The 22,538-nt window shown below is 48.8% G+C and overlaps 9 protein-coding genes and 1 long non-coding RNA gene across 12 annotated transcripts; 3 read left to right on the forward strand and 7 right to left on the reverse strand.

The window, feature by feature from the left end:
- Positions 1-524: 524 nt before the first annotated feature.
- Positions 525-4,171, forward strand: LOC1271422 (protein HIRA homolog). Its single transcript, XM_061655678.1, has 5 exons — positions 525-865; positions 942-3,004; positions 3,074-3,188; positions 3,361-3,610; positions 3,711-4,171. Exons 1-5 carry the CDS (start codon positions 829-831, stop codon positions 4,102-4,104), a joined length of 2,859 nt encoding a protein of 952 aa, XP_061511662.1. The 5' UTR covers positions 525-828; the 3' UTR covers positions 4,105-4,171.
- On the forward strand, positions 3,784-7,353 carry LOC1271420 (ATP synthase subunit g, mitochondrial). The gene is made up of 4 exons (XM_061655680.1): positions 3,784-4,151; positions 6,481-6,641; positions 6,719-6,769; positions 6,932-7,353. The coding sequence occupies exons 3-4, from the start codon at positions 6,730-6,732 to the stop codon at positions 7,189-7,191; spliced, it is 300 nt and encodes a 99-aa protein (XP_061511664.1). The 5' UTR covers positions 3,784-4,151; positions 6,481-6,641; positions 6,719-6,729; the 3' UTR covers positions 7,192-7,353.
- Positions 4,153-5,469, reverse strand: LOC1271421 (cytidine deaminase). The gene is made up of 3 exons (XM_310208.5): positions 4,975-5,469; positions 4,678-4,886; positions 4,153-4,588 (listed from the first exon to the last, which is right to left on the reverse strand). Exons 1-3 carry the CDS (start codon positions 5,033-5,035, stop codon positions 4,388-4,390), a joined length of 471 nt encoding a protein of 156 aa, XP_310208.3. The 5' UTR covers positions 5,036-5,469; the 3' UTR covers positions 4,153-4,387.
- Positions 5,546-6,539, reverse strand: LOC3291984 (non-structural maintenance of chromosomes element 3 homolog). Its single transcript, XM_559757.2, has 2 exons — positions 6,166-6,539; positions 5,546-6,084 (listed from the first exon to the last, which is right to left on the reverse strand). Exons 1-2 carry the CDS (start codon positions 6,394-6,396, stop codon positions 5,587-5,589), a joined length of 729 nt encoding a protein of 242 aa, XP_559757.2. The 5' UTR covers positions 6,397-6,539; the 3' UTR covers positions 5,546-5,586.
- LOC133392979 (tubulin-specific chaperone C) lies at positions 7,342-8,443 on the reverse strand. The gene has a single exon (XM_061655679.1). The coding sequence runs from the start codon at positions 8,441-8,443 to the stop codon at positions 7,391-7,393; it is 1,053 nt and encodes a 350-aa protein (XP_061511663.1). The 3' UTR covers positions 7,342-7,390.
- Positions 8,076-9,232, reverse strand: LOC4578007 (uncharacterized). Its single transcript, XM_001230735.3, has 2 exons — positions 8,994-9,232; positions 8,076-8,900 (listed from the first exon to the last, which is right to left on the reverse strand). Exons 1-2 carry the CDS (start codon positions 9,121-9,123, stop codon positions 8,755-8,757), a joined length of 276 nt encoding a protein of 91 aa, XP_001230736.2. The 5' UTR covers positions 9,124-9,232; the 3' UTR covers positions 8,076-8,754.
- On the reverse strand, positions 8,492-8,707 carry LOC133390940 (uncharacterized). The gene has a single exon (XM_061655682.1). It carries the CDS (start codon positions 8,705-8,707, stop codon positions 8,492-8,494), a length of 216 nt encoding a protein of 71 aa, XP_061511666.1.
- A 1,422-nt stretch (positions 9,233-10,654) lies between the features above and the next one.
- LOC133392980 (uncharacterized) lies at positions 10,655-11,915 on the forward strand. Its single transcript, XR_009765941.1, has 2 exons — positions 10,655-10,968; positions 11,054-11,915. It is a non-coding gene; the product is annotated as an uncharacterized LOC133392980 (long non-coding RNA).
- On the reverse strand, positions 11,788-16,919 carry LOC1271417 (acetylcholine receptor subunit alpha-like 1). 2 transcript variants are annotated; one of them, XM_061655688.1, is made up of 7 exons: positions 15,641-16,919; positions 14,694-14,811; positions 14,553-14,622; positions 13,935-14,216; positions 13,545-13,863; positions 13,303-13,472; positions 12,988-13,238 (listed from the first exon to the last, which is right to left on the reverse strand). In XM_061655688.1, exons 1-7 carry the CDS (start codon positions 15,723-15,725, stop codon positions 13,047-13,049), a joined length of 1,236 nt encoding a protein of 411 aa, XP_061511672.1. In that variant the 5' UTR covers positions 15,726-16,919; the 3' UTR covers positions 12,988-13,046. The 2 variants fall into 2 exon arrangements, with proteins under 2 accessions (XP_310203.4, XP_061511672.1); XM_310203.4 differs by lacking the exons at positions 12,988-13,238; positions 13,303-13,472; positions 13,545-13,863; positions 13,935-14,216 and adding exons at positions 11,788-12,488; positions 12,552-12,875 and having other exon boundaries at positions 15,641-15,967.
- A 133-nt stretch (positions 16,920-17,052) lies between these two features.
- LOC1271416 (DNA-binding protein D-ETS-6) lies at positions 17,053-22,536 on the reverse strand. 2 transcript variants are annotated; one of them, XM_310201.5, is made up of 5 exons: positions 21,890-22,536; positions 19,705-19,752; positions 18,261-18,347; positions 18,093-18,192; positions 17,053-17,735 (listed from the first exon to the last, which is right to left on the reverse strand). In XM_310201.5, the coding sequence occupies exons 1-5, from the start codon at positions 22,257-22,259 to the stop codon at positions 17,240-17,242; spliced, it is 1,101 nt and encodes a 366-aa protein (XP_310201.5). In that variant the 5' UTR covers positions 22,260-22,536; the 3' UTR covers positions 17,053-17,239. The 2 variants fall into 2 exon arrangements, with proteins under 2 accessions (XP_310201.5, XP_061511676.1); XM_061655692.1 differs by lacking the exon at positions 21,890-22,536 and adding an exon at positions 20,324-20,928.
- Positions 22,537-22,538: the final 2 nt, after the last annotated feature.

The following is a 22,538-nucleotide window of genomic DNA, read 5'->3' on the forward strand; positions in this document are numbered from 1 at the left end:
AAAATGGTTCCAATTTGCGTGTTTTATTTAGTTTAAAAGATCAGATGTCTAATTTAATGTTTGCATTTCCTTGTCTTATCTTTTTGTAATGAAATTACAGTTTGATTTATGTCAAGTGTACAACTGGCCCAGCTAACCATATTCCCGGCAACCGCTTTTATTCAAATCGAAACTGGTTTATCTTTTTGATTATTCATATAAAAATTCTGAAGAATGTATGGTAGACGTGTAATATACAGTTCTCAAAACTATGAGAGCCAGTTTGCTATGAAAATTTTGGAAAGCACTAAAAAAATTATTTTTAAACAAATCATAAAAAAATCAAGCCTACTTTGAAAAGCTGTAACATAAAAACGGTAGCGAGTTGAACCAATATATGCATATTTATAGAAACTACATTAGTTTATTCAATTTTCATCAGAATGTTGCATCGATATTGGATTACGCATTGAAAAGTTAAAAGCTTCCAAAGTCGCTGGCTACTCGCGGGTAGCCCGGTTGCCTGGAATAAGCTGTTGTTTTGGTTGCCAGTGACAGGGTTAAACGTCACCCGATTGGGAGGGGAAAGACCGAACGAGGAACGCAACACAGCTACTGCCCTGATGGGAAGAAGAGTTTGCCGCAAAGTGTTCTGAAAACACAACAAATTTGGCTCATTTTAAAAGCGTCGAAACAACTCGTTTTACGTTGCTTTCGATGAGTAAATAGCTGTAAAAAAGTGTACAAGTAACTCAAGCTTACGTTTGCATTGTTTTAAGTGCTTAAAGTGAACCAAAAATGAGCCGATTTTGTTAGTTTGTTTTCCTCCCTACTGAGCGTTTGTGTAAAATGAAGATTTTCCAGCCAAATTGGGTCCATCACGATGGTAGGTATGGCGGCTCGCGGGGGACTGGCGGTAAGCGTCTTTGCCAACCTTTCCCTCCACTCGTTCCTTTCCACAGAGAAATCCATTTTCTCGATCGATATTCACCCGAGCGGCGAACGGTTCGCTACCGGCGGGCAGGGATGCGACTCGGGCCGGGTCGTGATCTGGAACATGGCGCCGGTGCTGAGCGAGCAGGCCGAAGCGAACAAAAGCGTACCGCGCGTCCTCTGCCAGATGGACAACCATCTGGCGTGCGTGAACTGTGTGCGGTGGTCCGGCAACGGGTTGATGCTGGCGTCCGGCGGGGACGACAAGCTGGTCATGATCTGGAAAAAGACGCTCAGTGGCAGCGGGGGCGGCATCGGTGCATTCGGTGGCGGCGGCGGCAAGTCCGTCGAGCACTGGCGCTGCATTTCCACGCTCCGGGGGCACGCCGGGGATGTGCTGGATCTGGCCTGGTCGCCGCAGGACCGATGGATTGCGAGCTGCAGCGTGGACAACACGATCATCGTGTGGGATGCGCAACAGTTTCCCAAAATTGTGCACGTGCTCAAGGGGCACACCGGTTTGGTGAAGGGCGTCACGTGGGATCCGGTCGGTAAGTTTGTCGCATCGCAGAGCGACGACCGCTCGCTGAAGGTGTGGAAAACGACCGACTGGAGCTGCTTCAAGACGATCACCGAACCGTTCGAAGAGTGTGGCGGTACGACGCACATTCTGCGGCTGTCCTGGTCGCCGGACGGGCAGTATCTGGTGTCGGCGCACGCGATGAACGGGGGCGGCCCGACGGCCCAAATCATCGAGCGGGACGGCTGGAAGTGCGATAAGGATTTCGTGGGCCACCGGAAGGCGGTCACGTGCGTGCGATTTCACAACTCGATCCTGAAGCGGTCGGCGCCGAAAACGAACAAGCTGCAGCAGTACTGCTGCCTGGCGGTGGGAGCACGCGACCGCAGCCTGTCCATCTGGCTGACGGCACTGCAGCGGCCGCTGGTCGTTATACACGATCTGTTTCAGGACTCGATACTGGACCTGTCCTGGAGCTGTGACGGGTACACGCTGCTTACGTGCAGTGGGGACGGCCACATTGCCTGCCTGCAGTTTACCGCCCAGGAGCTGGGCACACCGCTCTCCGAGGAGGACAAAAACATACTGTACCAGCGGATGTACGGGAAGAATGCCAACATTGACCTCACGGCCCAGGCCGAGAAGGAGATGATAGTGGAAAACTCGGACTTTCTCAACGTCTCCAAAAGCAACCCCCTGCCACCGACCCTTATCCCGCAGCAGCAGCAACCGCAGCTGGGAGGTATGCGGCAGGATGGCGCTGGTAAAGTGGTCCAGCCGGCGTCCCAACCTGCTGCCGCCATTAAATCTTCCTCCAGCCTAGCGGCACCCACACCCATTCTGAAGCAAATCGAGACGAAAACGGCCGACGGCAAGCGTCGCATCACGCCCATGTTCATACCACTGAACGACGACAACGGACCAGCGTCACACGCCACCAACAACATCATGCCCTCGTCGATCGAGTTTGGCAGCAAATCGAGCGAAACGTCGACCGTTGAGATAAAGCAGCGCGCCCACGAAGAGCCAACCATCATTCCGCCTCCCGCAGAACGTGCCACCGGTGAGCCGACGTCCAAGTTGGACAATCGGTTGAAGAAAATGGCTACAGCACCGCCTCAGAAAGCTGAACCGATGACTGTTCCGACCGACCCGCAGCAGCAGCAGCAGCAGCAGCTTTCCGCTCCCTCTAGCACGATTCAACCGGCAGCGAATCAGAAGCTGATGGACCGGACGCGACAACCCGCGACGTACCCAACGGGCAAAGCGACCGTCATCCAGGGCCATTCGTTCAAAGCGTTTGGCGAGGTACGGGTACAGATACAGAACAACACGGTCAAGACGTCGTACGGCACGCTGTCCCGGGTGGTTGGGGTGGTCGTAACCGCTCAGCGAGTGGAGAGAAAGCTCTGGGAAACGGTCGTCGGGTCGCCGATCGTTTGCTTTGCCGTTGGGGCGAAGTATGCGATCGTATGCAGCCAGGACCATACGATCCGGATGGTGGACATCAAGACGGGCACGCCGGTCTTTCCCGTGCTCAGTCTCACGAGCCCGGCCGTACTGAGCGCTTTTGTAAGCATGCAAGAGAGGGAGAGGAAAAATTGTTTCAAATGAAGTAATGATTGGTGTTGTCTTTTTCAGAGCTCCAACTCACAGCTGGCTGGCGTTGTTACCGAAAGTGGCATACTGAGAATTTGGAGCGTGCCGGAAAAAGCGGTCCTACTATCGACTAGCTGTGCAGAGATCATGAGCGGAAGTAAGTAAATGAGAGACATGTTGTGAATGGAAGGAAGAATGAGACAGAATAACCCTTTTCGGTACTCTTTGGGGGTTATTCTGATGTTCTCTTGAATGAAAAATCCCTCCGAACGAAGACTTTCCCCAGTATCATTGCACTGATCCACTCATCTTCCTTGCATCGCTTGCAGGTTTCGTAACAATTCTTCACGTATCGGATAAGGGAATGCCGTTCATTGTGCTGTCGAATGGGTCGTCTTACAGCTACTGCCGCAAGCTCGACAGCTGGATGCTAATCAATTCGTCCGATCCGGTCATACGGCACGGTTTGATCGGCAACAAAACCAACGCCCCGGTGCGCAACATTAAAACGTACCCCCTCTCAACGATACAATCGTACGGCAGCTTTTCCGGCCCGAAAACGAACAGCTTTGCCGAATTGTACGTATTGACACGAGCAATTGACACACCCCACAGTGCAAATAGCTTGTTCTTTTCTCATAATGCTCTTTTTTCCCTTCTTATTTTCCCTCCCTTCCAGACACTCCGCCTCCTGGCAAACGTCCGCCGCGATAGCGTTCATCGAAAATCAAATCAAGATCTGCGAAATGATTGCGTCGCCGGCCGAGCTGAAGTACTGGTACTCGATGCTGGGCTTCCAGCTGGCACTGAACGGCAGCGAGGAGAAGATACGCCAGGTGCTGGACGATCTGCTCGGAGCCTCGCACAACAGCCTCGACCCTTGTCGGACACTGGCCGGCGACGATGCGGACGACCGGTCGGTGCTCGGTATCTCGAAGCAGCTGCTGATGGAGGACGTGCTGAATCACCTGAAAACGCAAACCAAATGGCAGCGCATCTACACCGAGTATCTGGACCAGCTAAAATTCCTCAAGGAGCGGGATGGCGGCCGAGACAAACCACTGATGGAGTAGTGCATGGAGTGTAGCCGAGCGTACAATAAAACTCTAAACTCTAAACGGTAAGCTTGTCTCACAAAAACACAGCATGTGTATTACATCGGCAGTTGTGTCGGCACCATGTGTGTGTGTGTGCGCGAGAGAAATAGGCGGTGGGTGGTGGTCGGGATCGGATAAGATAGCTTCCTGATGGTGCAGATAACGTGGGAAGGGGGGGGGGCACAACAACGTGGTTAGGTTAAGTTACATGTTTTGTGCGTCCCCGGGTTGCGCCCCCAAACGTTTTCTTCTCTTTTCTTTACTTGTTGTTCAGGAAGGTGGGCGAAAAGGCGTGTGGCAGCAGTTTGAACAGCGACGTTATCATGACCCTTACCGGCGCAGGCTTGACTAGATAGATGGGGATATCTTTGGCGCTGAATTCCGCCAGTGTCTGACGGCAGGTACCGCAGGGGGCCGTAAATTCATTCTCCTGATAAGCCGCCACAGCGACGGCGGTAAACTAGAAGCACGGACGAAACGAAACGAAAAAAAAGAAAATTCCTCCCGGTCAAAGATCCATCTTTAAGGTGCCTTTTCGCCAATCCTTACCTCCCGATGTCCTTCGCTGATCGCTTTACAAACGGCCGTCCGCTCGGCGCACACGGACGGCCCGAACGTGCCATTCTCCACGTTGCAGCCGGTCACGATCTCGCCCGTGGTGGTGCGTAGCGCCGCCCCGACGGGAAAGTTGCTGTACGGGCAGTAGGCATTGTTGCGCACCTGAATAGCCGCCTCGATCAGCTCCTTCACGGAACTATCTACAGGTAGGGTGTTCGGCAGAACAGACACACAGTGTGACTCACCATTCTCACCCACTTCTCGTGGCCAACGAGTACGCACACTTACCTACGGTAGAATATTCGACCACCGTTTGTCCGTCCACCGTTCCGTTAATGTTGTTGTTCATTGCGAAAAATAACTCTCCTCTCCCGTTTGGCGTGCTGGTGCGTGTGCGCTGGGCCGAGACCGAAATTAAAACGAGGACAGCTGGGGCCTAGAGCTTGCAGCTTTTTTTGGTTTTTTTTCCTTTTTTGCTCACAACCACCTCACACCCACTGCCGTCTGTGGGGTAGGGCGGGACAAAATTAGAAACAGTAAACAAACCGCCGAACGTTTAAATGGTCGCGTTCGGTACTCGAATAAAGGGCGCTCTGATCGGCGCGCGAGCTTTTATTTCAAAAACGGTGCGCGACTTCGAGATTACGTAGGCGTTGTTTGCTTTGAAATGGACGCAAATGTTTGTGGCCAGCGGTCCCCGGGAGCGGAGGAAGGAGGCGTTTCAAATGTAAATACACGCCGGTCGTGATAATATGCTACGAACGTACGCGGACACACAATGGGGTTGTGTGATAACGTGGGGGGTAACTGCTATGAATCGCGACGTTAAACGAACCAGAAAATCTAAAACATCCAGTCGTTTTGTTTTCAAAACAGCGGCCTTTCCCAAGCCCCGTTTCTTTATTCTGACTCGTCCATATCGTCCTCCACCGACTCGCTCGTTTCCGCTTGCGTCTCGATGTATTGCGTTTTGAAGTCGGTCGGTTTGCGGTTCATCAGCTTGCAGATCGCATCCAGTACCGCCTTCTTCGACACCTCGTGTTTCGCCCGCACGCCCCAGCTCAGGAAGACGCTTTCCTCGGGCATGCCTTCGACCGATTGCTTGGTGCGCGTCAGGTACGCCTGTTTGATGAACAGCTCGAACTGCTTGCGCGGGTCCCCGAAGCACTCGTGCTCCTGCTGCTCCTCGATGCCGACCGAATGCAAAAAATCCCACAGCAAAGCTTCCGGCACGGCCCCGTTCTTCATGAAGATGTAGCCCAGTATGAGAAACAGAAAGGTGTACCGGCGGCGATAGCTTTCGCTCAGCTCGTCCAGCGAGCTCGTCTCGAAGGTGGAGCACAGGATCATCGCCTTTTGGCCCTTGCTTTCGACGTCGACCAGCTGGTAGCCATAGACCTGTGGAGGAAAGGATGCAGGAAGAACTATATTAGCTCGGTCGGACAGAAAGCGCACAAGCCCGGCAACACTGATTTTTACCGATTCCAGCTCAAACAGCACTTCCGGCATGAGTCTGGTGTACAGTCGGCTGTCCCCTTTTAGGGCGATGTGACTAATATCGCTTCGCTTAATGATCGATTTGTTGATCGAGAGATTCAGGATCGTTTTTACCATACAGGTGATGAGATGTGCTTCGTCGACCTCTTGCGTTGCATTCGGGCGATCCGCAGTCGATGATCTTTGGCTTTGAGATTGCGACGGTCGTGGCATGCTGTGCTATAAATTAACTTTACAAACTTAATATCAGTACTTGGGACAGTGTTTTAATGCAAAAATTTGCTCTTTCTATTTTAGCGCGTCCCCAGCTCGTTAGCTTTATTTTGATTTTTGTCGCGGTTTTTTCTTTTCCTGTCATCGCACCAACGTCATCCGCTGTGACAGTGGCTGTCATTAGTGTCACGCTTCCTTGCTGGCCGTACATTTTTTCTGCTCCATTCGCAAGCACGTACATTCAGGTTCGCAATCAATAATCTCGTCTATTTGTGTGATTATTCCGGGATTGTCGTAACGCAATTTCACTTCCGTTTTACAGAAAAACACAACATGGCTTCGCTGGCAAACAAGGGATCGACGCTGGTTTCGAGTAAGTATCGCAACAATATCGCCACGGCGCTTTCCTCCATTGCGGCGGTGCCCTGCCAGCCCCCACAATATGCAGAAATGGCCGAAAGGAAGATTACATAAGTGTTGTGTGTATTCCATAATGACCGGGTGTGCAATTGTGTTTGCAATTTTTCTCGCGCAGCGCTGATGACCCAGGCGCGTCCGAAGTTCAACGTGTTCATGAAGTACGCCAAGGTGGAGCTGACCCCCCCGAGCCCCGGCGACATCCCGGCCATCCGCGACGGTATCGCGCGCCTCATCTCGGGCGCTCGCACCGGCGCCTGGAAGAACCTGACGGTCCGCGAGGCCTGGCTCAACACGCTGATCACGATGGAGGTGTGCTTCTGGTTCTACGCCGGCGAGTGCATCGGCAAGCGTCACCTGGTCGGCTACAAGGTCTAATAACCCGGACGGTGTGAAGGAGCAGAAAGGTGCGTCGTGTGTTTTGTTGCGTCGGGCGAAGGGAACGAGGTAGAACGACAAAATTTCGGATATAGAGCTATTGTGGAACGAACATCGTATTCCTGAATAATGAAACCGCAGTAATACTTATTACCCCCCGAACACACACACTCCAGGCGTGCGTTTAATGCGTATTTATTCAATGGTTTACACTCGCGAGACTGTGCTGTTGTTGAAAGCGTTGCAAATAGGAATCCCAATCGGCGATAGTTTGCTCCCCCTCGAGCAGCGACCAGTTCGGGGACGGTTTGTCGGTCGACAGCCAGTTAAAGTCGTCCAGCGTGTGCCAGTTGTTGCAGGACAGATCCAGCCCGGACTGCCGGAAGTCCTCCTCGATGTTCTCGTACCGGTAGTTGTACGCGGCCACCCGTATGCCGCTGCAATCCTCGATGATTGCCCGCGACGTCACGTTCAGATACATGTCACAGTCGCGGGAACGGTGGCAGCGAAGCTGCTGACACGCCACGACGAACTTGCACCCGGTGCAATCGTCGAGAAAGATGGACCGTGCCGTCGGACCGCACACGACCACGCAGTTGTCCAGCTGCGCAAACTGCAGCGAGCCCGGATGGCCCTCAATGCGCACGAGACAGTTCTTCAGCTTCGAAGCCGTGATCGTTTGGTCGTTCACCGCAGCGGGCCGGAGCTCGATTAGCTCTCCCGCCCGCTCGCTGAACGTCCATTTGATGTGATTTTCGGCGGACGCGCCCGTCTTTTCTGCCACCTGCCCGCCGTCCTCCCGGTCTTTGGCGTCCTTGTCGCTGATCATTTTGACGATTTTTTTGCTCTTGAAGCCAAACTTTTTCTTCGGCAGCAGCTCGTTGCGCAGCGTGTCGAGCAGCTTGCCCAGCTCGTTGATCGTGTTCTGGCACACCTTGATGCGATACTCGTTCAGGAAGAAGGTGGACGAGGACAGGTACCGCTGCAGGTCGTAGATCTCGTTCTGGCAGTCGGCAAACACCTGCGCCTTCTGGTCGCTGGCCGCCACCCCGTCCAGCGTGTTGCGGATCTGCTTCACCTTCTCCTCGAACGAAAGCTCAAAGTATTGCAACGCTTCCGTGCCTTCCGCATCCTTCTGTCGTTCCAGCTTCGCTGCCTGTATGTGCAGTTCCCGCTCCTTGTGCCGTCGGTTCAGCAGTTCCGTAATCTTCTCCTTGCCGTTCAGCGCACCACCGTCGATCAGTTCCTCCATTGTGTGTGCGTGTGTTACGCGGGTATGTGTGTGTGAGTGTGACGGTATTTAGTCGCTCTTTTTCTTCAGATAAATTGGCTCCTCGCGGCTAGCCTCCTGGATCTTCTTCATAAACAGTGCCTTCTTGCCCTTTTCCTCCGCTTCCAGGCCCGGCTGGCGGAACTGCTTTAGCTTATCCTCGCTCGGTGTCGTCAGCTCCAGCAGGCCGTATCCGACGCCGCCAAAGATTGCAAGGTACACTACAGATTTTACCCAAACATACATTTCTCGCCAAACCAAAGGGGGGTGGTCAGTGAGTGACGATGGTGGTGCTACTTCTTCGCCGCCTGCTGCTGCTCCTGCTGCCAAACGTTGTCGTCGTACGTGCGAATGCTCTTGTCACCGCCGAGTGTTTCCCCCAGCTGGTAGTAAGCTTCCAAAATGCTCGGATAGTTTTCCTTCACGTAGTACCGGAACTCTGCACAGTGCCGGGAGAGAAAGTGTTCCAGGAGGTGTGAAAAACACAAAACAAACACCAAATGGCGAACCAACCCAACTGCCTCCTACTCACCGCGATTCGTGTTCAGTCGGTACCAGCCCGCGTACGACACGGCAAACAGCAGGGCTTCGACAACAATCAGCGTTTTGGCGGAGGTTTTGATGATCTTCTTGTACCCTGGACGGGCTTTCTTCTGTAGCATATTAGATAATGCACGGGCAAATTGTGAAAGTTTTTACCAGATGTTTATTTCACAAAATTAGACATCGTACAGAATCACGTCACTTGTGCAACAAAGTGTATAGAAAACAGGTATCGTTGCCTTTGCTGGGGCCAGAGTGACCAGAAATACCGATTTATCTGCATTCCTACCGATTTTTTATATGCCTACTGATTCACAGATGACCGCCCTAAAACTACCGATTTTCCATTTATCCTACCGAAAATCACAGATATTTGATTTTTCAGTCGTTTAAGCTTAATCTGTGGCGCTTGGGTTGCTGTTTCAAGGATCGCTATCCTCATTTGTTACTTATCGCGCTGATGCACGTTTGTTTGCCTGGCACTTTTTAGTTTTATCCGTTAAAATTTAATGTTCCTAATAAGTAGACTATGTCAGTTGTGGGGATTCCGAGAATTGCTCGCCAAAGAAAATTATTTTAATTTGAATTTGAATCTCGCTGTCCGCGGTTTAAGCTCACCTGACAGAAAAAGATAATTAAATTTTCAGTCGTTTAAGCTTAATCTGTGGCGCTTGGGGTAGGTTTTTTTGGCTTCTTTCTTCGTGCTACGCCTGAGCAAAACCACATACAATTTCTGCGATATTTTGTTTAAACTTCAAGGCATACTAGATTTTGTTATGGAGCAAACCGTCAAATTGTGTGTCGATGTATTGGTGAGAAAGAACATCATAAACCCACCTGATATATACACTCACTTTGGTTAAATGGTTGCGTTCTCAACAGTGCTCCTACCGAAATCTGCCAATATAATCTGGCCACACTGGCCCGCAGGGCAAAAGCTCACTCGAAAGGTCAATAACCGTCGCAAAACGTCAAAAACGACCGTCGCCAGCGCCTCGAAATCGTTGCGAGTTTCGCTCGCTGGCGACGTCGGTTTGCAGTACATGCGACGCCGGTTTTGACGTTTTGCGACGGTTTTGCGACGGTGGCCGCCAAAAAGCTCGCCTTGCCCTGTGGGCAAAGTGACCAGAAATACTGATGTATATATATATATATATATATATATATATGTATATATGTATATATATATATATATATACATATATATATATATATATATATATATATATATATATATATATATATATATATATATATATATATATATATATATATATATATATAGGAAGTGAAGGAAAAAATTTAAATTTTTTTAATCATTGAACTATAAAACTCAGCCAAACAATCAAATCAATCTAAATAATCCAGCGAAAATCAAATGACAGCACGTACGATAAAGTTATATCCAATGGAGCACTGCTGCGGCCCTAAGCGGTCGGGTAGAGCCCCGAGAAAAAGAACTTGCCACCACTGAGAAAAATAATGTGCATCTTAGTTCTTCTTTGGCTTAGAATTCCCAGGACAAATTTCACATCGACACTTCAGAAAGACCTTCATTTGTGTAGCCGCTGAACCAAATCTAATCCATATCTTAGATAAAGGATGCATATTCTCGTGAGATGGAACTTTCATTTTGCGCATTAGCCCCCCCCCCACCCCATCCCACTTAACACTTCTTTCGCTTTTACTTTTTTTTTTAACTCAGTTAAGTTTTGAGTTTTAACCTACCGAAAACTACCGATAAAATTTTGATGCGCCTACCGAAAACCGCCAAAATAATCTGGCCACACTGCGCCGAAGGAGCATTGGCAGATACAGTGCTAGGCAAACTTTACTCACCGTATGGATATTTGTGGAATCTCTTGAGAAATTTCATAGTTGTAGGAAAATTGTCCGAGAAAATATGAAAATTGTGTTGTTGGATGAGGTCTACACCTTCTAGGGAATAGATTGTGCATAAAAAGGTATAAGTAAACAAGTGTTAACTTATGGTGTTTTGCATCTCCTGTGTAACTTTGTTTACGTATTTTATTGGTAAACCGGCGGTAGGAATGGACATGGACTTCCGAGGTCTGAGCATGCGACGGTGCTACAAGTAAATAGTTTTCATTCTTAATGTCCATCAGAAGAAAACCAGAGAAAACCAGAAGTCAGAGTCGTCAGAAAACCGTGAGCTGCAGAACAAAAGGTCCTGCTACGCCGTTCAACAAAATCGCAATCATCAATGACCCTCTCATAGTTGAGCATTGCTATAGAACTTCAGGATGTTCCTGTCTCCGATAGCTCCTACACTACCTCATCCAGTCATAGATTCAAAGCTTTACTGTTCTGTAGTTCGTGGCGGATTGGACAACTGTCTATAAAGCCATTCTATACGCCGATAAGTAAGTAAGTACATATGTTCTCGTACATCATCCATAACAGGGCTATGCAAACTCATTTCTTAGTTCCAAATTAAATCCAAGGAGCACATAGAAAAAAACTGATTCAGAATCTATACCTGTTTATGAACTGATCCCGAACCAATAGTGGTTCTGGAACAGTTCCTTGTACAATACAGTCTCTGAAACTGATGCTGCATTCAAACCGATTCTGGAACTAATACTGAATCAATACCGGTCATTGAACTGATCCTGAACCCAGACCGGTCATGGAATTGATCCGGAACTCTTACCGATCCTGGATCTGATCCTGAACCCATACTGCACCTACTCCAATCCTGTAACTGATTCCAGTGCTCTCAGTATGCAATATAACAAACACATATGACATAAACCCCATAATTTGAATTGGATTTCAAGTTTATTGCTCGTGATTATATTGTTGCATCGAACTATAGCTTGTTCACCCCACCTACACACTAGAAGCTATAGAAAGCGCAAATGATGAAAATAACGCAATACACAACAAACGACAGACGGTTTAGCACCAGCCCGAACTTACTCCACTCATGATCGACGCTACTCTCAAGCGCCACGTTGCCCTTGTCGCTGAAGCTAAAGTGCTTCTTGCCGACACCGACGAACGGTCCGACACAGCCGGCCAAACGTTTCAGCAGACCCGGCAGACTTTGCTGATGCTTAGCTTTGGACAGGTTCATCACGATCACACAAATGATCGTACTGAACGCGGTCAGCAGCAGCGTGTTGCTGAAGAATATAACAATCAGTGGCGTGTGCCCGGAAATGGCCGGCAGCTGCTGGGCAAAGTACACCAGATAGATCGTAACCATCAGCGCCAGGATGCCGTTGGTGATGATGCGTTCCCCGGCGTCCAGCGGCAGCCAGAACACGGACAGTGCCAGTATCATGATAACCAGCGCCGGTACAATCACGATGGCCCGGTGCGTGTCGGATTGGCGCTGGAGCGTCACGTTGTACGTAATGTCGATGTACGGCTCGGTGCAGCACGGGTAGTAGCGGGTGTTACGCTCAACTGCGATTTTGGCAATCTTCCACTCCGAGTTGCTGACCAGTGTTTCGATCTGGACGAAAGAGAGCGCAAATAAGGTATTGGCTTCAAAGAAATACATGCTCCCAATAATTACCTGAGGCTCGCTACCGATGGTAAGGTTCAGCATGTACCCGTCGAATGTCCAGGATCCAATCTTGACAATACATTTCTGGTAGTCGAAAGGCCACAGACGCATGTTGAGCTCGCAGAACGCATGGTACTCGGTCGGTGGAACCCACAGGACCTTTCCCTCACTGTACACCAGCACGTTGGTGTCGCCGTAGTGATGCTGATCCGAACCACCGGCATTGTTGTACAGTACTACGTCCGGCCGCCACACGATCGTCGGATCCCAGCGGACGACGTTCAAATTTCCATAGCTGGCCGGATTCCACGTCAGTTTGGGATCATTCCAGGACTGAAAGGCACACAAAAACACGCGTTAGCTCTTCCTATTGCCTAGTGCGATACGCCAAAGTCGCCGACTTCGATGTCGACGATCGCGATGGAGACGCGGGTTGACAGAGTGCTTGTTTGCTCGTAAGTACGTTTTATTCAGCGTAAGTGAAGCACTGTGCGCAGTGCATTATTAAAAGTATAAAGCTAGCATTAGGGACAGTATGATAACGTATAGGGCGAACACGATTCGCTCCAACAGTGTGACGAACAGCAGCCAGTCTTGTTCCGGTGTAGCGGTCGGTCTTTGCCGGGTGGAAGACAGTGCTTCTTCCACTTCCTGTTCATCCTGCAGCGTTTCACACATTTCATCTCCGAGACATTTCTGAAAGGATTGAAAATCAATTATTTAAAATCTTTAAGTAGATAAGGTCCATAGCATCTATTACCTCATCGGTTTTATTTGTCGAAATGATCATAGCGATCAGTTCGAATGTGATCAACTTCTTCAGGGCGGGATGTAACGGCTTTTTCGAGTTTGATTTCACCACGCACTCGAGCACGACGGTCATCAGCAGACAAAACCCGGATAGGTACAAACTTTGGCCGAAAAATAATACTTTTTTGGAGAGAACAGAAACGAAAATAAAAGTATGCTCAACGGCTTTCCCCTTTTACAGGAGGCACTTACCAACGGTCGGCGTGCTGGTGGTGTAGTACGAAAGGTACTCGTTAAAGTGGATCAGAAACATGCACGTGATCAGCACATTGATTGCGTTGAGGATGAGCTTTTCGCCACAGTTCGGTGGCAGCCAGAAGCTGAGCAGATTCATCAGAATCAGAACGCAGGCCGGTGCTGTAATGGTGCTCCTGTAGATGCCACTGTTGCGCTTCAGCTCCACCACGAGATGGGTACCACGGTGTACCGGCGTTTCGTGCACATCGATGGCTGTGTGCGTTTCCAGCGTCATGTTCATCACGGTCCACATGGTTCCCTGGGCTATCTCGTACTGCAGAAAGCCAAGTAACGAATTAGGTATTGTTGAAAGTTGCTACTGCAATTCGTCCTTTTTTCCCATACCTTTAACATTTTCACGTGAATTTCCATTCCGTCCACCTCGGCCCACGGGGAAAACAGCATCCGGCATTGCTGCGTGTCGAAGGGCCACCGTTGCCACTGGATCGTACACTTGGACTGCTGCTGTAACGCATTCGTGTACTCCAGCAAACCATTGCTGGTAACCTTCACGAGCGGACCCTTTTCGTCGAGCGTCGGTTGCCAGATGGCGGATTGGTTGAGGAATAGTTGCGTTACGTTACCGTTTAGCTGCGGTTCCCAGGCAAGCCGGGCGTCGTACCATTTCTACAAAGAGAATGATCAACTCATTGAAAGGATGTTAACGTTTTTTGGGGACTTGTAATTGTTTTAACTTCTTCAGACATCATCCACCGTGCAGCATGCAGCCATTGCAAGTGCTTGATCATGCTCCTTAAGGAGTGCTTAAAAACATGCTTAACAGGGAGCAGCAAAAATATAATAACTTACACATTGCTTGTTGGGGCTTTTAGGTTTTCTTTTTGTTTCAATTATTTTCACAATTATTCCTTTAACATAGTTAGGTGTGTTTATACGATCCACATTAAAAAAAAAAGACAATTCTACCGCTGATTGATCGGATACTAAACTCGCGATACTTACAAACTTCATCCATCCGTACACCGAAAGGGTCGATTTGATTTCGTTTATCTCCACGTGCGTAATGGTGATGCTGTGAACAGGGAAAAGAGATATCGAGTTCATACAACATGCTCGCATGATTGTTTATCTCTATCCACGAACCCAGTCTCGACCGTCGTCACATTGTAGTGCTGCGAAGGGCGAATCGAAGGATCGTAACCCTTCAGCAGGTCCTTCTTCAGAGTATCCGCCCAGGTTGGGGCCCACACAGCGGCTCCTTCTGAAATAGAAAGATTGTAGTGGGTCAGTCCTCTTCCAACATGCAACCTTTGCAGATCGTGAAGAATGAGAATGGATTAAGTGGTGATTTCTATCAATTATCGTCTCTTTCTATCCGCTAATAAGCCCCGGCAAGTCAGTTCCTCAATAAGAGTTAGACCCTCCTTAGATCAGATGTCTAGGCCAACATCGTTCTATTGTCAACAGAAGATCTTTCCATCTAAACAGAAAGATTATCTCAAATCAAATTTCAAACCTTTGATCATTTGTCCTTTGTCCCAGCCTGGAGGAGGACTTTAGCCAGATCATGCCTGGCTGTGACCTTCAAGCCTGATCAAACGATTCATGGTCGCAACCTCCACCGCTCTTCCATCCTGGAACCGCACACACACACACAACACCACCACCGCAGTCCCTATTGTTGGGGATGATCGTCCAATTGGGGAGGGGAGTTAGGATTTAATCGAGCAATAACTACGGTGATATGATCACAAACAGCAAGAAGCCACCCATTGTCGGTCGGATGTGCGTCTCTTTTCAGCGTGCCAACGATGACTTATGATTTCGGGGATCCACAATTGGGTCCACTTAACAGCAGGTGCCCCTATTATGCACCGCTTGTCCATTTCTTGGCCCACAGCACAATATGAAGATCACTTAACGGGCGTGAGATGGACCAGAAATAGTTCAGGGTTTGCTTATCGAGCTATTCTCGGCACCTATTGGGACACTTCGGGTACACAAGCTGTACTTCTTTTGAGAATTAGGTAATGTCGATGAGGTTTCATGAGATCCTGGAGATAACTGATCCATTCTTACACAATACTTACCACTTTGGGCCACCACCTGACCCAATGCAACCGTCACCAGCACAAACAATGCCACGCACATGTACTTTCCCACTGTTTGGGCCATTTTTATCTAACGACCGTCAGCAACTTGCAACTTGGGACGGTTGCCCTTCTTTCTTGTGTGGCAGCACGCAACTCTGTCCTTATCAACACAACTGGAGGACCTATTAATAGAGTTATCACACACACACACTCACACACAAAACAACCACAGGTCTGGGCACAACAGGGCTTGCAGGAGAACGACACGACAACACTCCGGCCGGACACTCGGCACCAACTGAGCTTCGGCTCCGGTCCGGAGGATGGTTTTATGCCCTTTCCCGCCCCGGCGTGCACGGAGTGCAGAGCATTAAAATCACATAACACACAATTCACGCCACGGCCGTTCTGTTTTGTGTGTGCGTGTGTGTGTGTGTGTGTGTGTGTGTGTGTGTGTGTGTGCTTTGTGGTCCGGGCCCGTTATGAGTTGATAAAAGTGCCGCACGGACGCTCTGTGGGAGAGCGCATATCTCGGCATGAATTGTGTGTCACACATGCGGAATGGCGAGATCCGGCGCAAAGAGCTAGAAACCACGCTCTCCACCCGGTAACACCAGATGAAGATTGCAGTCACAGAATCAGGTCCTTAAGAGATGGCAGACGGCTGTAGGCAGTGCAGCAATTAGATGACACTTGTCGCTTGGAGCTCCCACATCGAGCTGGCGCGGTAATTGATTTACGGGCAGGCTAGAATTCGGATGTCAGCACACAAAAGTGGTCGTTTGGATATGAATAGCTGGCAGATAAAAGGGCAAAAAACCAGAGGGAATGGGGGTGAGAGTGGGAGCAAGGGCAACCCCCGTGCGCTAAACCAAACGCAATCACCAAAGGGAGAGAACTGCTGCTTTTGTGTAGATGTTGCGCCGCTGTTTGCGCTTGTGTGGGACGCGATCACAAAACATCCGCGACAGGCGCACTGCTTTAGCGCGGCTGACCTTTATCTTCTCGATTGGATTGGGGAATGAGGGAGCAAAGGGGAACAATGGTCACTACCACCAAGTGGGAGAGGGGGGGGGGGAGAACACAGCTTTATGCACATCCATTTAGCGGGAGCGCGAGGGCCGTTTAGTGAGCCGCGTGCAACAGTATCCTCGCGTGGTACGCGTGTGCTCGCGCTGGTTGAGCAGTGCCGATTTGATTAGGTCGCCGTCACAACACGCCTGCTTTGATGTTTGTGTTGTGGTGTTTTTGCACGCAAAGCAAAGGGTTGCTCGATGGGGTTGGAAACACCACCGCCCGGAAGATGTTAATAGCAGGTGGAAATGACGGAGCGTTAATGTAAACGACGCAACACGTGCTGCGAAGGAGCGCGTGCGCGAGCGCGCACGCAATAGCTTACCACGCTTGGGTTTGGAAGTGTGTATACATATGTATATATATATATATTTTTTTTTTTTCTACACAAAATAAAACGTGTATAGGGTAGAAAGATGCGCTTACACCTACGCCACTTGTAATTCTAAACGCTAAATATCGGATCTAATATCAGCGGTATTGTTTTAGCATCTCTGAGGACTACGGAACGAAACGGTGGTTTTAGCGCAGATGCGACGACACCGCATCCGCGAAGCTGAGCGTGGTTTCGGGCGAGCTGGATGTCGATGCGGCCGGCGCTCCACTCCGGCTTCCGGCATCGCTGGTTGAGGTAGTGGTGGGAGCGACAGGAAGCAGCAGATTCGCGTACGGTGCACTCGCGTACGGCAACCAGCCGGTACTGCTGCTGCTGCTGCTGCTGCCGAACGTCGTACCTTTCGCTGCCGTCGGTATGCTGCTGGGCACTGTCGTGGTGGTCGTGCTGGCGTAGTGCGACTGTGGCGGGCTGCTGCCGGCGTTGGGCGATTTCATCGAGGAAGTTGTGGATGCGGGACTGGAGCCGTAGGAACTGCAACCGGAAAGTATGTTCGCGCTGCTGTTCGCGCTATCAGTGAGCTGGGCCTGCGCCTGGCACGCGGCCATCAGGCCGTGGAAATCAAACTTGTACGTGTACCGCTTGCCCTGCACTTTCGTCATGATGTTCTTATCATAGTAATATCTGCGAACGGGAGGGAGAGAAGTGTGCATGCAAGAGAAGAAAAAAAATATGAATGAATGAAACCGCCCTGGGCGGGGGACCACAACATTGGAAAGGGAGAAAAGAAAGCGCATGGGTCAATGAAATTCCCACGATCACATTCTGCCTGGATTGGGAGTCATTTTTGCGCGATGATTCACGCGCTCCAATGAACGGGTTGGGGCCCACATTCCTAAGATGCCAAAGGCAGCCTGCCGGCTTCCTGCTTTTGGCACGCCGCACGGCTAAAGAAGATCAAATGCTAAAGGGATAGCACAAAAGGGAACTGGCGTAACTTTTCCCCGGAGCACGTGTGCTCTCGCCGGAGCCGGACCTTACCTTAATGCACGGCTCAGCTTGTCGTAGTTCATGTTCGGCTTTGCCTTGCGCTCGCCCCACCGGCGGGCCACCTCGTCCGGGTCGGACAGTTTGAATTCTCCTGCAAAGAAAACCAACAAAAAATCGGTTAAATTTGAAAAGTTGGGTTGTTTGACCTGCTCTCATTACCGTTGGTGCCTTCCCAGGAGATGCAGGGTGCGTTCGACGAGTCGGCCAGCAGCTCCAGTAGAAACTGCCACAGCTGTATTTGACCGCCTTGCGAAAGTGCACATAGAAACAATAAGAACAGTGTGGCAAAAGTAAAAAGTAAGTGGTTGTTATTTACAACACAGCATTTGGCATTAGACGATTAGGTGTTTATGTTTTTAGCTTCCAGCCGCCTTCACGTTCCACAAGCGCGAGCGCGAGCTGTGGCTTGCTGGGTGTGAACCGTTTCCAGAAAGAGGGCGGAGCTAAGTTGTGTGAAGCGCTTGGAAGCTTGTTGTTATGGAGAAGGGATGAAAAATGCTTGCAATGTGGATACGATAAAGGACATAAACGTTAAGCGGGTGATTCATGTTAAAAGTGTTGCTTTGTTTGTACTAGTTAGTAAATTAGTATTTAGTTATGCGGGCCGATAAGGTAAACAAAATAATAACAAAATTCATCCTTTAAGAAGGAAAAATGAATGTTTTTAAAGTGTACTCAGTAGTGTGAAAGAAAAGTGTTGTAAATTTGATGTTTCTCCGTTGATCTGATCTGAAACAACTGATTACTTCGCAATGTTTTCTAAAATACTTTAACATATCCTTTTAATATTCTTATTTTCTTAAGCAATACGGCAAAGCCGTTCATCATGAATAAAAAAAATCTTATTTCGTAAAATAGTAGTAAAAAGTACATTATACTTGATTTATCCTTTTTTAGACGGAAATGGCAATAATTTCCTTATTACACCTGTCTGTTGGTCATATTGAAATGCTCTGAATGGAAAATAACACTGAAATGCATTCACAATAGCCAACGAAAAAGGCGTTTATTGACCGATTTCGTTGAAAACCATTGTAAATTGATTTAGTAATTATTTAAATACATTGACTGTAACGTACTGTAAATGTTGAAATGGTTGAAGCGATAGGGTGTAAATTAAAATGAGATTTTTTCAAGCCTTGCAATTAAAATCACCTTTCCTTATCGATTTTTCTTTCTAGGATAAATAAATGTTAAGAAAAACTATCATGTTTTCCGTTGAATTTTTAAATGTGTTACAAGTTTTGGGCATATTCATGTTTACTTCTACGTATTGACTATTTTTATCCTATATTTCGAATAAAATCTCACAAAAAATTAAATTAATATAAAAGCACATTAAACAGGTTGTATATTTCCCTATTATAGCTGCCTGGATTCCATCAAAACTGAGCACGAATAGTGCTGTTACTAAATTCAATGTTCTAATGAGGTTATTTTAGTGGTATTATATTAAATGTATTATTCAATCATTGCATAGATAAGTGATTTGTTTTTTTTGCTTCTTTTGTATATTAATAGGAAAAATAAGCGCTAATACTTTCGAAAGGAATGGAGAAAGTGATGGTGTGAAACGATCCGCAAATAATAACCAATACAATACCTTGCGAAACAAGTCGATGTGATGCAGCATTCAGCAGCTGGTAAGGTTCTGTAAATGCAAATCGAAAGGCAAATAAAAGTAAGCACCACTGTACACGGTCACAAACAACACGAGAAGCTCTCGAATCGAGCTCAAATCGTAAAACGGAAAACTACAACATTCCATCGCACCGTTTTTCTGGTGGGATCACATATAAAAATAATAATAATAATAAAACATTCACAAATTTCATGCGGGGTGGTCGCATGGTTAAGCTTCTGACACGGCCGACAACACATCAGAGCACATTCACACAAATCGTCGATTCACTATCCAAATTTTTTGGCGCCAATAGACCACCGACCAGCTGCTGCTGCCCGAACGAACCGTCCCATCTCCCGAACTCTCCAAGATCAAAAAAAGACATCATTTTTCGGCGAAACTACGCGCCACGTCATCAACACGCCGGTAACACTGCGCCGACAATACAACATAATAAACCACTTTTTTAAATCCCACACACACACACACAGGCACACTAATAGGCCAATCTTAATGATTCACAGCACGGTTTGGTACGGTGGTCGCTTAAGCCCCCCCTACAAGTGAGTCAGGGACAAGGAAGATGTTGATGCTTTACCGCCGCAAAGTAATGGCAATGGTCGATGCGTATGATGGCTTGCTGCCGCATGATGCAGCCCGTGATGGTGAGGATGGGGATGGACCGGTGGATGAGGCGGATGTGGCTGATGGTGGCCAGGTCCAGCATAGTACTGGCCGGCGGCCGCGTGGGGATACATTCGCACCGCTGCCGGGAAGCTGCCGGAAAAGCGCCACATTGCGGTACGGTCAAGCCCAACGGTAACGACATGCTCCACACTGCTACTAGCCATCGCAGGGAGCGCCACGGACACGGACGCGACTTCAAACCTTTCGCGACAATTGTTTACGCGACACTGAATGGGCTGATTGCCGATTTTGCCCCCGGGTCACGAGTCCTTTTGTTTGTTTGGCGCACAGACACACACACACGCGCGCGTGCTTCTTGTTGATCCTTGTTGAGACACAACCATCTCAAGAAGATTTCTTCCATGCAAGTGGGAGTTCAACCCTCTGTTCTTTTCCCCCTCTCTAGTACGACCTCCTGCAACGTTCGACCGGTCCGGGGCAGTGGCAGGTTAAGCTCCCTGTGCCAAGGAGCAACATTTAGATCGTATCTGTTTTCCTTTCCCTCTAATGGGGCGAGATGCTGCGAGCAAAAGAAAGTTTTCCAAGAAGTCAGAGCCATGCACAGCCACACACACACACAAACCACAGTCACAACAACAACCTCCACGTGCTCGTGCGCAATCCCAGCGCATTTATAAAAATTCAATAACTTTAGACTCCTGCGGTTTGTTCTATGGGTAATTTATTCAGGAGGGATTTAAAAGTCACACAGTCAGTCGCATCTTTGGCGAGTTTGCCTCTTCCCCGCTACATGAAGTTGAAGTAAACACTTCCTTCCTGTATGTGGTGTGTCTGTGTTGTCCTTTCCTGCGCAAAGGCGGCCTCCTGCGGCGTCCGGTTCGGTCGATAGAAATTGATATAAATGTCACTGAGAGGGGCTTAAGAGGTTACTTTATTGTTTAAATTAACATAATGCAGCATCAATCTAGCTGTGGGTGAATCTTGAACCCGAGAAGGACTTTCACGACGTTGCCTCGGAAGTTATGAATTACAAGTGTTTGTTGCTGTATATGACCGTACGCTTGTATGTGCTAGGAGGAGATGATTGTTTGGGCGCAATTCCATCAATCGCCAGCAGCAAAACACGTGAACAGGGGGAAATGTTATGGCACTTAATTACACACAGAAGTTGATAAACTTCCGATGTGGTGGGAAGTGTTTTCTCCTCTCTGTTCGGGGAAAAGGAAACACTTATCACTAGCCGTGTCCTCGTGTTGAGAGTTTAACTCCATTATCAGATAAGGCTGGTGTGGAGAAACTGTTTAGCTACGACGAAGGTTAACTCTTATGTGGATGTGTGTGTGTGTGTGGAGAAGGACCATTTATCAAGATTAGATGATAGGAAAAGCCCTATTTCCCAATGTGAAATTCTTCCCCTTCTTTGTCTAGCTTCCCCAGTCGACTGATTAAAAGGGAAAAAGGGGTTTGGTAATAGTTTAATAGATTGCTTCCACCCGATATCGACCGGCTCGATTACCTGGATCAATGTCGCTTTCTAGCTCCTGCTGACCATCACTTCCGCTTCCTTTGTTGCGGCCGGCGTGCCGTACGAGGTGCGCAAAATGTTTCGCCAGCGTATTACCCCCCGCCGCACTGCCCGCACACACCCAAAAGTCCGCCTTGGTAAAGGGGGCCAGCTCACTGCCCGCCTGGGGAAAGCGGGCCGGTTCGAGCGGTGGGAAAATGTCGAAATTTTTCGAAACCCACGAAATCCACGTGCTCACGTGCTCTGCGTTCCACTGGTGCGGATCGTTCGGCAGGTACGTTTGCTCACACTCTTCCCCCCCGTCACTGTCCGCCGATGAATCAGTGCGCTTGTCATCGGCCACCGCCGCATCGCGTTGCATTTTTCTTTACTCCAAACAACACCACCACGACACACTTTGCTATATTCCATTTGCTTTTGCGGAGCGTCTTTTGCACAAACGGCATCACCTTGCAACACACGCGCGCACGCACTTTACTGCACACATTTAAATCACTGTAACTGTAATGACACTAGAAGGAGTTTATTTTTTTCGAACACTTTTTCCACTCACACACTCTTCAATTCACATTTCCAATTTCCGGATCAATGTCACTGGTGTGTGATGCTGATCCGCCAACGATCGCGACAAGAGTGACGT

Source organism: Anopheles gambiae, chromosome 3 (assembly GCF_943734735.2).
Source record: "Anopheles gambiae chromosome 3, idAnoGambNW_F1_1, whole genome shotgun sequence".
NCBI classification, from domain to species: domain Eukaryota; kingdom Metazoa; phylum Arthropoda; class Insecta; order Diptera; family Culicidae; genus Anopheles; species Anopheles gambiae.

Excerpts from the sequence above, each read along its gene's own strand:
- LOC1271422 (XM_061655678.1), top strand. The coding sequence starts at position 829 with ATGAAGATTTTCCAGCCAAATTGGGTCCATCACGATG. Across the intron at positions 866-941 it reads AAATTGGGTCCATCACGATG|AGAAATCCATTTTCTCGATC; the intron begins GTAGGTATGGCG and ends TCCTTTCCACAG. Across the intron at positions 3,189-3,360 it reads TGCAGAGATCATGAGCGGAA|GTTTCGTAACAATTCTTCAC; the intron begins GTAAGTAAATGA and ends CATCGCTTGCAG.
- LOC1271421 (XM_310208.5), bottom strand. The coding sequence starts at position 5,035 with ATGAACAACAACATTAACGGAACGGTGGACGGACAAACGGTGGTCGAA. Across the intron at positions 4,887-4,974 it reads GGTCGAATATTCTACCGTAG|ATAGTTCCGTGAAGGAGCTG; the intron begins GTAAGTGTGCGT and ends CCCTACCTGTAG. Across the intron at positions 4,589-4,677 it reads TCAGCGAAGGACATCGGGAG|TTTACCGCCGTCGCTGTGGC; the intron begins GTAAGGATTGGC and ends CCGTGCTTCTAG.
- LOC3291984 (XM_559757.2), bottom strand. The coding sequence starts at position 6,396 with ATGCCACGACCGTCGCAATCTCAAAGCCAAAGATCATCGACTGCGGAT. Across the intron at positions 6,085-6,165 it reads TGCTGTTTGAGCTGGAATCG|GTCTATGGCTACCAGCTGGT; the intron begins GTAAAAATCAGT and ends TTTCCTCCACAG.
- LOC1271420 (XM_061655680.1), top strand. The coding sequence starts at position 6,730 with ATGGCTTCGCTGGCAAACAAGGGATCGACGCTGGTTTCGA. Across the intron at positions 6,770-6,931 it reads GGGATCGACGCTGGTTTCGA|CGCTGATGACCCAGGCGCGT; the intron begins GTAAGTATCGCA and ends TTTCTCGCGCAG.
- LOC133392979 (XM_061655679.1), bottom strand. The coding sequence starts at position 8,443 with ATGGAGGAACTGATCGACGGTGGTGCGCTGAACGGCAAGGAGAAGATT.
- LOC133390940 (XM_061655682.1), bottom strand. The coding sequence starts at position 8,707 with ATGTATGTTTGGGTAAAATCTGTAGTGTACCTTGCAATCTTTGGCGGC.
- LOC4578007 (XM_001230735.3), bottom strand. The coding sequence starts at position 9,123 with ATGCTACAGAAGAAAGCCCGTCCAGGGTACAAGAAGATCATCAAAACC. Across the intron at positions 8,901-8,993 it reads CCGACTGAACACGAATCGCG|AGTTCCGGTACTACGTGAAG; the intron begins GTGAGTAGGAGG and ends GGCACTGTGCAG.
- LOC1271417 (XM_061655688.1), bottom strand. The coding sequence starts at position 15,725 with ATGGCCCAAACAGTGGGAAAGTACATGTGCGTGGCATTGTTTGTGCTG. Across the intron at positions 14,812-15,640 it reads TCAGGTGGTGGCCCAAAGTG|AAGGAGCCGCTGTGTGGGCC; the intron begins GTAAGTATTGTG and ends TTTCTATTTCAG. Across the intron at positions 14,217-14,552 it reads TGTACGGATGGATGAAGTTT|AAATGGTACGACGCCCGGCT; the intron begins GTAAGTATCGCG and ends TTCTCTTTGTAG.
- LOC1271416 (XM_310201.5), bottom strand. The coding sequence starts at position 22,259 with ATGCAACGCGATGCGGCGGTGGCCGATGACAAGCGCACTGATTCATCG. Across the intron at positions 18,193-18,260 it reads CTCCTGGGAAGGCACCAACG|GAGAATTCAAACTGTCCGAC; the intron begins GTAATGAGAGCA and ends TTTTCTTTGCAG. Across the intron at positions 17,736-18,092 it reads AAGCTGAGCCGTGCATTAAG|ATATTACTATGATAAGAACA; the intron begins GTAAGGTCCGGC and ends TCCCGTTCGCAG.